Source organism: Porites lutea, chromosome 5 (genome assembly GCF_958299795.1).
Source record: "Porites lutea chromosome 5, jaPorLute2.1, whole genome shotgun sequence".
Lineage (NCBI taxonomy): Eukaryota > Metazoa > Cnidaria > Anthozoa > Scleractinia > Poritidae > Porites > Porites lutea.
The window spans coordinates 9,510,370-9,523,785 of NC_133205.1; the positions used below are offsets into that span (position 1 = coordinate 9,510,370).

General features: G+C 37.4%; 2 protein-coding genes across 2 annotated transcripts; one reads left to right on the forward strand and one right to left on the reverse strand.

Annotated features, from left to right (window-relative positions):
• The first annotated feature begins 1,255 nt into the window (after positions 1 to 1,255).
• On the forward strand, positions 1,256 to 9,540 carry LOC140937878 (uncharacterized). The gene is made up of 14 exons (XM_073387448.1): positions 1,256 to 1,340; positions 2,434 to 2,551; positions 4,036 to 4,068; positions 4,190 to 4,216; positions 4,328 to 4,363; positions 4,538 to 4,585; positions 4,940 to 4,965; positions 5,009 to 5,012; positions 5,194 to 5,306; positions 5,704 to 5,758; positions 6,237 to 6,414; positions 6,926 to 7,182; positions 7,296 to 7,408; positions 8,042 to 9,540. Exons 1-14 carry the CDS (start codon positions 1,270 to 1,272, stop codon positions 8,265 to 8,267), a joined length of 1,305 nt encoding a protein of 434 aa, XP_073243549.1. The 5' UTR covers positions 1,256 to 1,269; the 3' UTR covers positions 8,268 to 9,540.
• A 180-nt stretch (positions 9,541 to 9,720) lies between these two features.
• Positions 9,721 to 13,414, reverse strand: LOC140937568 (DNA-directed RNA polymerase III subunit RPC7-like). Its single transcript, XM_073387123.1, has 7 exons — positions 13,259 to 13,414; positions 12,920 to 13,049; positions 11,728 to 11,793; positions 11,462 to 11,527; positions 11,259 to 11,329; positions 10,547 to 10,660; positions 9,721 to 9,807 (listed from the first exon to the last, which is right to left on the reverse strand). Exons 1-7 carry the CDS (start codon positions 13,379 to 13,381, stop codon positions 9,721 to 9,723), a joined length of 657 nt encoding a protein of 218 aa, XP_073243224.1. The 5' UTR covers positions 13,382 to 13,414.
• Between the last annotated feature and the right edge of the window lie 2 nt (positions 13,415 to 13,416).

Sequence of the window (13,416 nt, forward strand, 5' to 3'; positions counted from 1 at the left end):
TTGGACTTTTTTACATGAATCTATTTAGATTTTTCTCTCTTGCTCCCTTTGTTCTCTTTTCCTTTCTTTTTTTTATATTCAGTTTCTTGCTCACTTAGGGACCAGGAGAAAAAAGTAAAAGAGTGTCAAAGGCATTACTTTTGCTGTAACCTGGTTTCTCAGGGGGCTTATCATTACACAAACTGCGCGGATGGAAATGTTGTGCATACTGTAAACGTAAAACTACAAGAAAACTAGACGTAGTGGAAGAAAGACGCATTACAAAGTATAGAGTGATTTTACTAAACGCATGAAACAATATGTAACAATTAGTGCCAAATAGCACAGAGTAAACAAAACAGACAAAAGAAAACAATGAAATGAGAGTGTAATACTGGGTATTAGTCTACTATCTATTTCACGGTTTAAGTAAAATCAATCTATCCAAATCCTCTGATCAGACCAAAAAGAGTGGAAAAATTGTATCGCATCGAAACACAGCCCACATTTAGAAAGCTTTCCAAACGGAATTGCGCGAACCATTTGAGATATATAAGTGACATTTGACTTTTCCAACAGAAGTTTCTGATTCGCCCATGTAAAATGTAACACGTACCAATAACCCTTTTCGAAGATGTCACGTAAAATGGTAATTTTCTTATTCTTCATTTATTCAAAAAACCAAAACAATAGATCGATTTTTCTTACCGAATTTAGTTAAACTGCGAAGTTTCATAAGGATTAGTCGCAAACTTCCGGCAAACTACAAGGAAATGTATGGCTGTGGGGGCAAGACTGCGCCACTTCCTTGTAAAAGTACCTCAACTTGCAGCCCCATGCTCTATTAGTTTACGACATATCCTCATGAAAGTTCACAGTTTTTCTAAATTCGACATGATAAATCGAAATCACGATAAAGCGTTGTTTTTTGGTCTTTATGAAAAATGCACGAACAATTTCAAATGTTGCGTGACATCGGATATGTAAATTACCATCTGTTCTCGCGTGCTCTTGCACTTTCGCGCCAAAAAAGAGGGTTGCTTAAACTCGCTCTGGGTCCAGGCCGTTGTGTCCATCCCCATAAATAAAAGCGCTTCTTTTGATACAAGAAATCATCCCTAGCTAATCTCTTCAACAATAAATACGGTTTCCTTTCATGACGGCAATCAGTTTGGCGAAAAAGCTGCGTAATTCCTGAGTATGGTAGGTATATTCAACAGATTTTAAAAAATAACAAGGGATTATTTCCGGGCCCTGTCAGGTAACGCCCCCCTCTTGAAGCGAACGAAAATGGTGGAGGTACAGTCGTCCGCTATGATCCTTGGTATTTTGCTCTGTTGTCTCACTGAAAACACAGCAAGGTTTGTCAAATTTTGAATATAATCCTTAAGTTTATGTTTAAGCGTAACAATTCCCTACGATGTAAAAGAAAAGCACACTTAAGTCATATATATTGCGTGGCTTGTCCCCGCTGAGCGTGTGTTCTGTGCGAGAATCGAATCAAACCACAGCGTTTAGTTTGCCTTATCTCGAGCGATACCTAAGAGTCTAAAGAATTATATTTTGATAAGATTAATTGCTTTCTACAATGTAGGTAATGCTAAATTAAATCCGAATAAAACATGTGGTCATTTCTGCATAGTCAGATGGTTGACCACCTTTTGACTGCACCGACTGATTCAGCCATCACAGTACATACAACGTGTAATATTGCAGTTACATTATCAATATTAATCGTTTGTGGTTCAGAGAAAAAATTCATTAAAATCGAGGTAGAGCTCTGCGAAAATGCCCTAAGGTTTTTGTTTTCCAGAGCTCCCTGGGAGCTTCCGTAGTAAAACATCCGGGGGGGAAGGGGGCAGGGGTAGCCCTATAATGGCCTATACCGGGAGGCTCCGCCCCAAAGGGATACCTTTTTCTGGCTTCAGGTAAATAAAGGGGTAGGGATTTTACTCATTGAAGTATATGAATGGGTAGGGAAATCTGTCATTTGGGTCTGTGAAAGGGCCCAAAGGGCCGAATGGATGAATTTTATGGCTTTATAAAGTCGGGTAACGGTCTGTATTTGTGATTAATTCCTATTTAAATGCCAAGGCATTTACAGCAGTTAAAAGGGATGCAAAATTCTAAATGAGGTATATGAAAGGGGTACCTTTTTTGTGAAAAATGGCTTATAAGAGGATATAAGGGTTTGGACCTTGGGGCGGAGCCTTCCCGCATAAAAATAGTTACCACCTACCCTGGCCACAGAGGTCCATTGTTGAAACACCTTGGATGAAATAAACTGTGTTCATGCGCCTCGTTGTCACAGCTTCCTTGCAAACCATCAGGAATTAGGTAAAGAAAAACCCCTCTGGCCCCCAGGTTAGTCACCACCAAATACTCAAATTTTCAAACAAAACAGGTAAATTTAAGTTGATCTTTGCTTTGCTTTGTGTTTGCTTATTATTTTAGGAATCCTCCAAAAATTGTTACAAAAGGTGGAAGCCTTGTTTTACAAGCTGGTGAAGATGGTAACATTGTGTTTGAGCCTGCTCATGGAAAACAAGTTCTTATTGGTGGAAATGCATTAGTACGGCATTTGAATACTGTTAACTTCTTCAGCTAATATAAGTCCCCCCAGTTATTGGCCCATCTACCTGTAAACAAAAAATACATCCCTGCAGTTAAAAAGCCCCTGGATATAAGCCCTCTTTTGCTTGTATTAAAATGAGTTAGATTTGTTATGATGTTTTGAGTAAATTCGAAAGGTATTTCGATCAGTACTGCTTAGTATCTTGCACTGTTTTGAAATGCTCTTTTGCAGCTCGGTTAGAAGCCCCCTGGATATAAGCCCCGCCCTTCATAAGCCTTCCCAAAACCCTTACAAAGTTGTATAAGCCCAGATCGAGCTTATTGGCAGAAGTTTATGGTAATGCTTAACCCCAACTGACGGTCTCCATTAGAAAAACACCCCTTGGCTACATATTTCCTCTTTAGAGGGGATGTTTTTGAATGGAGTCCTTCCACTGACATTTATCTTCTTGGAAAAACATAATTTCAGCTTGCGATAGACCGTGTATGCAGTGTGCATTTTCAGTCCTTTGAGGTTCAATGACTGAATATCCATTTCAAGAAGCCCTTAGGTCTGATGACGGTTTTGGACATGTGCTACCCATAGCCCTCCAAATTTAGATTTATCATCACTTTTTTGGTGCTTAAATTGTGAACCAAAACAGATTTGAAATATTATAATCACATCATATCCTAGATTATAAATCCCAAGAAAATGACTTCATAGGGCGGTACATAGCTGTAAAGGTATTTTGTGGGAGTAGCCATTTTTCCTGCTTTTTCTACAGAAAAGCAATCTTATGCCTTTTCCCACCTACCCTGCTAGCATGATTACGCCCATTAAATTCCTTGCAAAGGGGACCTTAAGATACACCATCTTTGGCTACGGGTACAGGAAAGGGGACTTGCTTGCCATGCAATGATTTCCCAGATGTGGTGGTGGCATCATTACTCTAGATAACAGGGAGCCTATAGCCATTTCTCCAAAATGAGAAGCAGCCTACTTACAGCCCCCTCCCCCTGCCCTGTTTACTGGAAAGATTTGGGAATCTTGAAGTCTTTTTTACTTCACTTACATGTTACAGGTCAAAATTACATTCAGGTTAAAATTTTTTAGCCTAGATTTTTTAACCTAGGTTAATTGATTCTCAATTTCCTTTGTCTCCTAGCTAGCCTTAATTATTCATGTATTTAGGGCTAGGAGACAAAGGAAAATGAAGATCAACCTAGCTTAAAAAAATTTTAACCTGAATTTAATTTTGACCTGTAACATATACATTGAAAATTTTATTATTTTTTCAGTATAATATTATTATTATACTGTCACTGCACAAGTAGCAGGAAAGATAATCCTTGCAGAAGTATCACACGCTGAACCTCTCTCCATACTCATTTTGTAAGACAGTATGTATATATATATATATCGTCCTTGTTCACACTCATAAATATCTGGAAAAATTCCTTTAGCATGATCATGTGTATAATTCGTTTATCATTTCACAGAATATATCAGGAAGTACAGGAGCTAAAGGGGAGGTAAAATCTTCACTCTATTATTCACTAATATTGTTTACTAACATTCTAGTAATAAAAACAAAGCTTTTGAGTTTTTTAATAACCATAACTTGAATGTTCTTTTCTATTTTTTTGATCAAAGAAAGGGGATCAAGGACCTCAAGGCCCAGTAAGATAAAACTTCATATTTTGATAATTTATTTCAGCTCAGTGCTACCTGCAAATAACTGAGTGATCAACCTACAAATTGAATGTACTTTTTTCATTCTTTTCCTTCCAGGGTGGAAAAACTGGAGATATGGGAAAGCCTGGACAGGTCAGTTTGTTAAGAACATTATTAACAGCAAAAACTTTTGACCTTTTTTTCCAATCATTTTCATGAAAAATGAGCAACCAGCACTTCAAAACGTGCATTTAACAGCTTGATAAATGTTTGTCTATTTTAATGACTTAATTATTGTTTCCAATTTCTTCTTATCTTCTCAACAAGAATGGTACCAAAGGAGAGAAAGGAGAGCCAGGACAAATAGTAAATGTGGTAATTAATTTCCTGCTTGATCTTTATGTTTTAGTTCCAAACATTTTACAAATCTTCTTAAAAAGATCTTATTCTATTTTTTATTTTTGGTGCTGGTACTTGTTGCACTCAAAGATCACCTAAGATGGTAAATTAGAATACATTCACAGCAGTCTACATCTACATCTTCATTTTTTCATCTACCAGATAACTAACTAATCTGTAGGTTGCACTGATATCCAAAATTAACTGTAGGCTCTTAACAAATAAATGAGAAAACAGATAGTGAGTACAATTTGAAAATACCAATAATTTCAGTTATATTACTATTATTAGTATATATTAATATTTATATAACAAAATTTCCTGTTTCAGAAAGGTGATCAAGGTCATCTTGAAAGGTTATGCTGATACGTGTTGTGATTAAGATATATTTTAATCTAGAACTGTCAGTACTCTTACTCAATGATGGACTATATGACAAAATGTCCTCTCCAAATAGGAAACAATATTGGGGGTCTTCTTTATAAAAGAACTCTCAGCTTGTTCCATCTGATAGGACCTGATAGTTTAAAGATCCTGCAACCTACAGTTATCAGTAATTGAGTTATCAAATGTTATTTTCCTAGAATGGTACTGATGGCATTCGAGGACCTCCTGGTGAAAATGGAACAAAGGGAGAGCCTGGTCCTCGAGGGGCACCTGGACCATTATTTAACACTGTGAATCAGTCCACTTTGAGGTAAGGACTACAAAATTTTATTGAAAACAAGGGCATGTGTTAATAGACTCAATCCATATTAGATTCTTGTTTGTTATGTACTGGACATAGCCCATCAATAATATTAATAGTGTCCAGTGGGCCTTCTTCCCAATTTTGGATCATGGGTGTGAATACCTTATTATTTTATAGCCTGATAATGACATCACTGTAATTCATGTTTGCCGACTCTTTTTCTTGACTTGATTTTGGCAATGAGAGGTATGATCATCAGTATTATAAGCAATAATTAAAATGACCTGGTACTCATTCATTTCACAGGTGCATGGCTAAATATTGTAGGGATCAGCATGGACTGAAAGCACTTATATTAACACAAGTTAACCCAAAGAACTTGTCTTGTAACATTTTCTTTTAGATGTGGTAATGCTAGTGATTATGGCTCAGTCAGGTTCATGTCTGGATTTCTTCAGGTAATCCCTGAGGGATCGGAGCAATGATAGTTCTATCAAGTAGCACTGGGAAATGTTCCCAGTGGCAGGGAGTAATGAGAAGTCACTGTTTAATTAGCAGGCTGATCTGTTTAGAGTTTCTTCTTGGCTTGTCATCTGGTTCTCGTTTCTGTGAGACTAACATCTAAAGGCCAATTTGTTTTAGAATGTAAGGGCCCAAGGTTTATCAGCTTCATGATTATTAAACCTCAGTAAACATGTTTAAAATGGCATTACTATAAGTCTGTGGCCTACTCAAGATAATAATTTTTATTGACTTTGATTCAATCCTCAGTTAGTTTCAAAAAATGATCCACCTGTGTAGAAATCAAATGTAGTTTTTCTGAGTTAAGTTCTATCATATACTGGATATTAATCTGGAAAAATTTATACTGTGAGCACTGCACGACTCTTTTAACACATAAATTCTTGTTTTTTTTTTTCCTTCATGCACCTGTAGGTCTGTACAGAAATGGGTTGGCAGAAACTGGCATTTCAAGACAGTCTATGCCAAACGAACATCCCAAAGATGAACCATGAAGCCTTTCAAACTGCAACCTTGGCCGTTTTATTCCAGTTTAATGGCAATTTGAATGTCAATTTTGGTCCTAATATGAATATCACAAACATAACAACAGGTAGCAGAACTTGTTGTAAGTCAACATAAGTTGAGAGTTACATGTATGCTATTTAAAATAATTTTTCTAAAAGCACAAGTATTTGTTCGTTATGTACCCCGAGGTGTAACAGGTGACTTCTCTGACCATCAACTGGATTGGACAGAAAACTAAATTTTTACCACCTGCTTTTCTGGAGCAGTTGTAGGATTTTGACAAGGGAAAGGTCACCTCTGATGAAAGTTTGTATCTAAGGTGAAAAGATACTCGTGGCAAGAGGATGGGTGAAGATCGAGGTACCCAAGGAATTCCTTCTCCTCGATAGACCCTCCCACAATGTTCACATGTATGCCACTAAAACACTACATTTCCAAGGATTCTGTTTAAGTATAAATGCTCCCTTCCACCAGGGTTTTTAAGTTGTCAAAATATCAGTGATGGTTGTCAGTTGTCTGACTCACCAACACTCCCCTTGCACAGATGAACCAGTGCTAATGAAAATGGAACAATTTTTTGCTTTATTCTGATTTAGAGTACCAACAAAAGGGAGGGCGAAACACCACTCAGTATGTTGAAAGTTTAATGGGGAAAGCAGTCCAGCTGAAAGGTCAGGAGTACATCAATTTACATGGTATACCAGCAGATTTCTGGACTTATGATGAATGGTCTGTCATGGGCTTAATGAGATTTCATGATGATGGCATATTGGGCAGCAGTAAAGAGATACCTGTTTTAGGTGATGGAGAACCTCTCAAAGATAAAGGATTTCATCTTGGTTTAATTAAACAGGTACTTCATGATATGCGAAGAGATAGGACACAATACGTACAGCACCTCTAACCATGACAAACTGTGTGCAACAAAACCTTTGATGCCTTTTCAATATTTCTCTCTCTCTTTAGAAATTGTTGTTTGGTTTCTATTCCAATGATGTTACAGGAGTGACCACAATAAATTACAATCAGTGGTATCATGTTACTTGGACTTGGAACAAAAATGACCTTGCGAATCCTCGGTAAGAGCAGTAGATGGTCACAAGTCTGAATCTAAATGTTAGGGTAATAATATTGTTCCAAGAAACATTAACAATTAATTTGTTAAATTATATTTTATAATAAATTATTGCATGGCTGCTTCTGCCAGGGGAAAAGATTAAGTGAATCTTTTGTTTTTGATAGGCAGGGTTGTCAAAAAAAATTTCAAGGACAAAGTTTGAAAGAAGACAGTGCTGGGAAATGGTGACACTTTGATATATTCCCTCTATTTCGTTTTAATTAGCTGGTGAATGGAAGTAGCTGGCAATATCCGTGGTCACCAGCACTGTTTGACAACCCTGGATGGCTCACTTGGAATTTCCCACATTTGTTCTGCAGGAATGAACCTCTCCGAACCACATTAACAAATCCTTGATTGACCAAGGTTGGTCAGTCAAGACATCTAGAATATCGGCCTCATTCTTTTTTAAAATTTTTTCTTGACCTCGACTTAATGTTGGTCCACAAATATGCCAAAAGCAATAGCCAAATTATATCCAGCCATCCTGACCTTAAACTTGGTCAATAATGCATATTAAGTATTGCTTCATCAGTATGACCTTTGTTGAGCACCATATTCATGTGATTCATCTTTTTCTTTGTACATGTAACAGGAAAATAATTATTGATGGCAATATAGATAAAGAGGACAAGCCTCAAAACAACTTCAAAGGAACAAGTGGGAAAACACAAATTGGAACTTGGTGGAATCAGAACAATCTAAGAACAAATGTAGAAATTGATACTCTCTACATTGTCAACAAAGCAGTAATTTACCCATCCAGCAGCGTCTACCAACAGCAGTGTTACGCAAAGGTTTTTAACTCTTATATGCCATAGTCCTGAATAGTCATGCTGATGAAGGTGCAGAATAGAGGCCTGTTAACACACCCAGAAGCAGGCCATTGAAACTACTGGTTCCCAATGTTTTCTAGACTGAAATGACGTTATAGTTAGGTCAAGATAAACTGGCCTTTACACTACAGTGAAATCAACACAAGTTAAAAACAGACACCACTTAGAACAGTTCTCAAGATTGTACTCTAGCAGGGCCCAGTGGTCCCTGCTGCCTAACTTTTGCTCTTGGCCAGGGTGACTAGAAAATCGTAGATTTTCCATAGAAATCATAATTATGTTGGTGACCTCGGCTTTCACAGGTTCAGAGCACTGGCACCCTTCAATTTTTATAAGAGTGCAGCCTTAGTATTAATAATTGTAATAGGTGTACATGTCTTTCCTATAAAGAGTCAAAGAAAATGATTTAAGAACAGCAGGGACCGTGATATTTAGGATGTGTTGTTTGTCCATTTTAAGGAGATGTCTGTCTTATAGAGGTATTATTTCGTTAAGAGAAAGTTGACTGTAAACTGCCTTGAGTTATAAACTCAGGGCACTTTCCATTTTTCAGAACTGCCTGGCCAGACCATTCCAGTCATAATGAAAATTTCACTTCTAATCAAAATTATCCAGCCACTTCAGTCAAATCCTTAATAGCATGCAAGAAGGTGATGGCTTTTCAGCGAAAACTTACTCTTAGAAAATGCTTATTGTTTTGTCAAAATGAATGGTTCCGCCAAGATCTGGCTGGAAAGTTCTGACTTTTGAGGAAAGCATCCTCCCCCCGTAAGTAAATTAGTCACCATAAGGAGATTTCATAGAGTATCTCCAAGTTATACTCTTAAACAAAACTTAACCAAATAGCTCACTGACCAGCATGCATGAAATACAACTGAAGTTATCAAATAATATTATTATTAGGAGAAGAATAAAGCTGAAAATTTGTCCATGATAGTTTAAAGTTCATGGAATGACTTTTCAACAGCATGCAAAAACAAGAAGCTGTTCTTTGGTCACTGTTCTGACATTACTTCCAGTCGGACAAAGGAGCACTTCAGCTTGTTAAACTAAAACCTTGTGGACAAGCTCCCCACACTAATGATCTGGATCTGTTTTCTTTCAAAGACAAAGACATTAATTTTTTGCACTGCAGGGAAGTGGGTGTTCCCTGAACGGCAAGGTGCTCAGGACTCTTGTTAGGAAATAAGCTAAGCTCATACCACCAAATACATGTAGCTATCCCTTTGAAAGAGAAAGGAACTGTTTCTGAACTAGAGCTGTGGCTCTAATGGAGCCTACTGGTACTAACTGACTTCAGACAGACTGATGTTGTCAGTGACTGTTGGATTGTCAATAAATATTGTGATCCTGACTGCCAATCATTCCTATGATACCTGGCTTGCACCTGCTGTCTGTTCACAGTGCTCCTTAGACTTCAAAATGCCACCACGGTTCATCAGTATATAGGCCCTTCATCCATGTCATCATCATCCATGAATGCATCTTCGTCATCATCAAAATGGGAAACCAAGTAGTCATTTTCCTGTCAAGGTAAACCATACTGTCAATTAAATACAGTTATGACAGCCTGGTAACCTGCTAGATTCTTTAGTAAAATATCCTAATGTTTGCTTACAAATTTGTTGGGAGAATTTGCTGTGAGATCAGTGACTTATGGCCTTACCTTATGCACCCCTTTTATGAGAACCTTTCTGAATGGGATGCAGTCGGACTGTGATTAACAAAATACAGTATCAAAGAAAACGAAGAGTACTTGGTTAAAATAAATTTCTTTATTTCCTTTGCTGATGTTTGCATTGAATAGCCCTCCACGCAGACCTTCTTAGGGGTTCGTCATGCATTAGGCATTAGAATGTCTGCAAAGGAGGCTATGCATTGAAGGGCTCAAAATAAATTTGGGACTGTTGCCGGTCATGTTGACTGGCCACAGAAATTTTAGCTGGGTCACGTCTCTCTTCTGACCACTCAAAATGTTATAAATAAAAGGGTAATAACTTGAATGTACTAGCCCAACAAACAAAAACATTAAGAGCAAAAAGATGCTTGTCCTCTTGAAATGTGATGGTGTGAAAATGTATTTTTTTTCTAGTCGCTTTTTTACGTGTCTGGTCAAAATGACCAGCAAACCGAAAGTTTGTCCGGACAAGTGTTTATCATGGCCAGAAATTGTCTGTTGACTGGCCGTTATTTTGGAGTCTGCATTGGCAAATTGTGGTTTCATTCAGTTAATCAAACCAAATATTTACAATAATTGTATTTACCTCTTCCTGTTCTTCTTCATCATATTCAAGCTCTTCATCGCCACTCTCGTCCTCAGCTTCTTCTTCCTTTTTACCTTCGGACTGATCTTCTTCCACCTCCTTCTTAACCATTTCCTGGAATTAAAAGTAACACATATACTTATATAGCATTTTTATCAGTTTCCTTTGCTTTGTAACCGAAATCCTTGAGTCTAATAGGTGACTAGGTTCTCTGTGGATACCAACTCAAGATAAAATTCCAACAGAAGAACTTTAGGACTTATTTTAAAAGAAATTTTGGACGAGCTAATAATATTTTGGAGGGGGCACATCCACTGAGGGGCTTATTATTTTGCATTTCAAAATTAGCTGGGTGTAATTGATATGACTGAAGGAAAACCTAAGATTAATGCATGTTTGCAATAATATTCTTCAACGCAAAATGGTAGTTTTATAAAGGTTGAATATTATTATAGTCTGTTTATCAAAAATGCTAAAAACCATTTCTTCACATCTTTTTCACCCATTTTAGTATTAAATGACTAAATTTAGTCATTCTATACTAAAACTGGATAATTCTTCATAGGAGACTGGGTACCTCAATGAACCCATTTGATAATCTTCAAATCCAGTGCCATCTATATCATATACAGTAGGGTCAGAATCCTACATGTGTATCTTTAATTTCCTGGAATGGAATGCTAAATCAGTTAATGACTGTATAATAGCTTACATCAAGTTGCTTCAAGGCTTCTGCATCAGATGTTCTCTTATTCTTCCCTTCCAGCCTTGGAATCCTTGGTCCTAAAAGAACATCAATAGAAATCTTTGCCTGCATGAATCACAAATTTTACGATGAACTTGTTAAGCAAAGAAAAATCACAGCACTTTTAAAATCAGTCCTGTAAATACGGTATGTTCTTTCTAAGTACTTACTTGCGCTCTTGTTAAGGCGGTGTTTTCTCACTTTAATCTTAAGCTCGCTGGGAAATAACTTCCAGTCTGCAAGATAACGTTATCAGGGAGTTTACGTTGTTCATTTGCATTTTGTTTGTAAATGCAAGAAAATTTCTGATTAGGTGTGTTAAGGATGAGAGATTTTTTTTCTGAGAGATGGATTAGTCTTTAAAACATGTTCTGTTGAGCAACACCTTTTAAGGTCAGATAAATAATATAATAAATTAATAAAACTGAGATGTTACCTGGCTGCCAATCTAAGCCTTCGTCTGTCTGCTTCTCTCTGTATCTATCAGAGAACCTCTCAATATCTACCATGTAAAAATGTTGGTTAAGAATTAAGTACCACAGATAATATGAAGGTCTCTTTGAGAGGTGAATACAAAACTGTGGAACCAAGGGGTTAAGGCCCAGTGGAGTACTCTGGATTTCAAGTGACAGGGATGATCAAAGGGGGCAAAAAATAGCCTCCCTGCAGATGTTCTTTGGGGTTCGTTTGTCACGCATTTATTTCTCTCTGTGGGGGAGAAATGAATGTGTAACGAACGAACCCCAGGGGACGTCTGCAGGGAGGATAGGCAAAAACACAAAGCCTAAAAAAATCCCAACAAAACCAAAAAAGTCCCTAGACCAAAAATTAACCCCCCAAAATTCCCATGCTGAATTTCCAAGCCTTATTAGCTGGTTCTATGAAACACATGCAATATGAAGCAAAAAATATTAAAACAGGCCGGGAAAGGTGGGCAATACTACAAATCTTCAGATTGTTTTGAATACCCCAAAAAATCCTTACTTAAATCAAACCACCCACAAAGTACTTGCCAAATTTCTAATCCCCCAAAAATCCTGGAACTGAAAATTTCTCACCCCTGCCCCCCCCCTCCCCCCCAAAAAAATCCCTTGATCATCTCTGTCACTTGAAATCTGGAGAACCCTCCTATAATAATAATAATAATAATAATAATAATAATAATAATAATAATAATAATAATAATAATAATAATAATAATAATAATAATAATAATATATGGGCACAGCTGGAATTGACTGATGCATTAGTCAGAGGTCATTGCATTCAAACTCAGGCTTCACTTATTGTGGCACCCCAGCCTGCACAGGCAATGCAGCCAATAACTTGGGTAAGGCACCCAAAAGGCAAGCAAAGACTGCTAGAAAGAAAAGTGGGAGGGATATTGGTCAATTTCTTTTTTGTGTTTTTACTCGGAGAGGTCAATAAAAATGCAAAAACAGAACAAGGCCAATATCCAACCATCTTGACCAATTAAGCTTACTCAATAAAGGATTTATTATACGGCCAGAAAGAGAACTTTTTCTTTTAAGACCAACTTGGTATTCCAAGTGTGCCTGCTTGGGTAGCCAATCAGAATGCAGATTCATCTTGCCATATATTGATTGAAAATATTGAATTTTACTCACCCTTTGTTTTGACCGAGGTCTTGATGAAGTAAGGAAGCTCTCGCATGCATCCTCTCAACTCCTGCTTCAGAGCCAGCATGTATTCATCAGCATCTGTCTGCCTGAGTGGCAATGGCTTCACATCAAGTGGCTGGTATGGTAAAATAAGAGAATAAATTTGGGAGAAATCTATAGAATGCAATGCGACCTACTTCAATCTCAATAAACAACAAAAGCATCTATGTGATCTATTGTGATATGACCCGTTCTTTAATAAAGTGAATAAAGTCGTCCCTGCAGAATTGCCTAGCAGCAATACCTCTGTATTCACACATTTCAAGCAAGGAGAAATTCACTTACTGGAAAAAGTGGAGGAGGTTGAAGTATTGCGGTAGGTAACGCTTCTCCACGCCCAAAACCAATCATTCCCACATCAAACGATAATCCTCTTCCTTTCCCTCTTCCTCTGCCACGACCCGCCATGTTGGAAAAGGACCGCGAGAGGACTAAACCCAAGA

Excerpts from the sequence above, each read along its gene's own strand:
- LOC140937878 (XM_073387448.1), top strand. The coding sequence starts at position 1,270 with ATGGTGGAGGTACAGTCGTCCGCTATGATCCTTGGTATTTTGCTCTGT. Across the intron at positions 5,759-6,236 it reads TCATGTCTGGATTTCTTCAG|GTCTGTACAGAAATGGGTTG; the intron begins GTAATCCCTGAG and ends ATGCACCTGTAG. Across the intron at positions 7,409-8,041 it reads AATGACCTTGCGAATCCTCG|GAAAATAATTATTGATGGCA; the intron begins GTAAGAGCAGTA and ends TACATGTAACAG.
- LOC140937568 (XM_073387123.1), bottom strand. The coding sequence starts at position 13,381 with ATGGCGGGTCGTGGCAGAGGAAGAGGGAAAGGAAGAGGATTATCGTTT. Across the intron at positions 13,050-13,258 it reads AACCTCCTCCACTTTTTCCA|CCACTTGATGTGAAGCCATT; the intron begins GTAAGTGAATTT and ends TTACCATACCAG. Across the intron at positions 9,808-10,546 it reads ATGAAGAAGAACAGGAAGAG|GAAAATGACTACTTGGTTTC; the intron begins GTAAATACAATT and ends TTACCTTGACAG.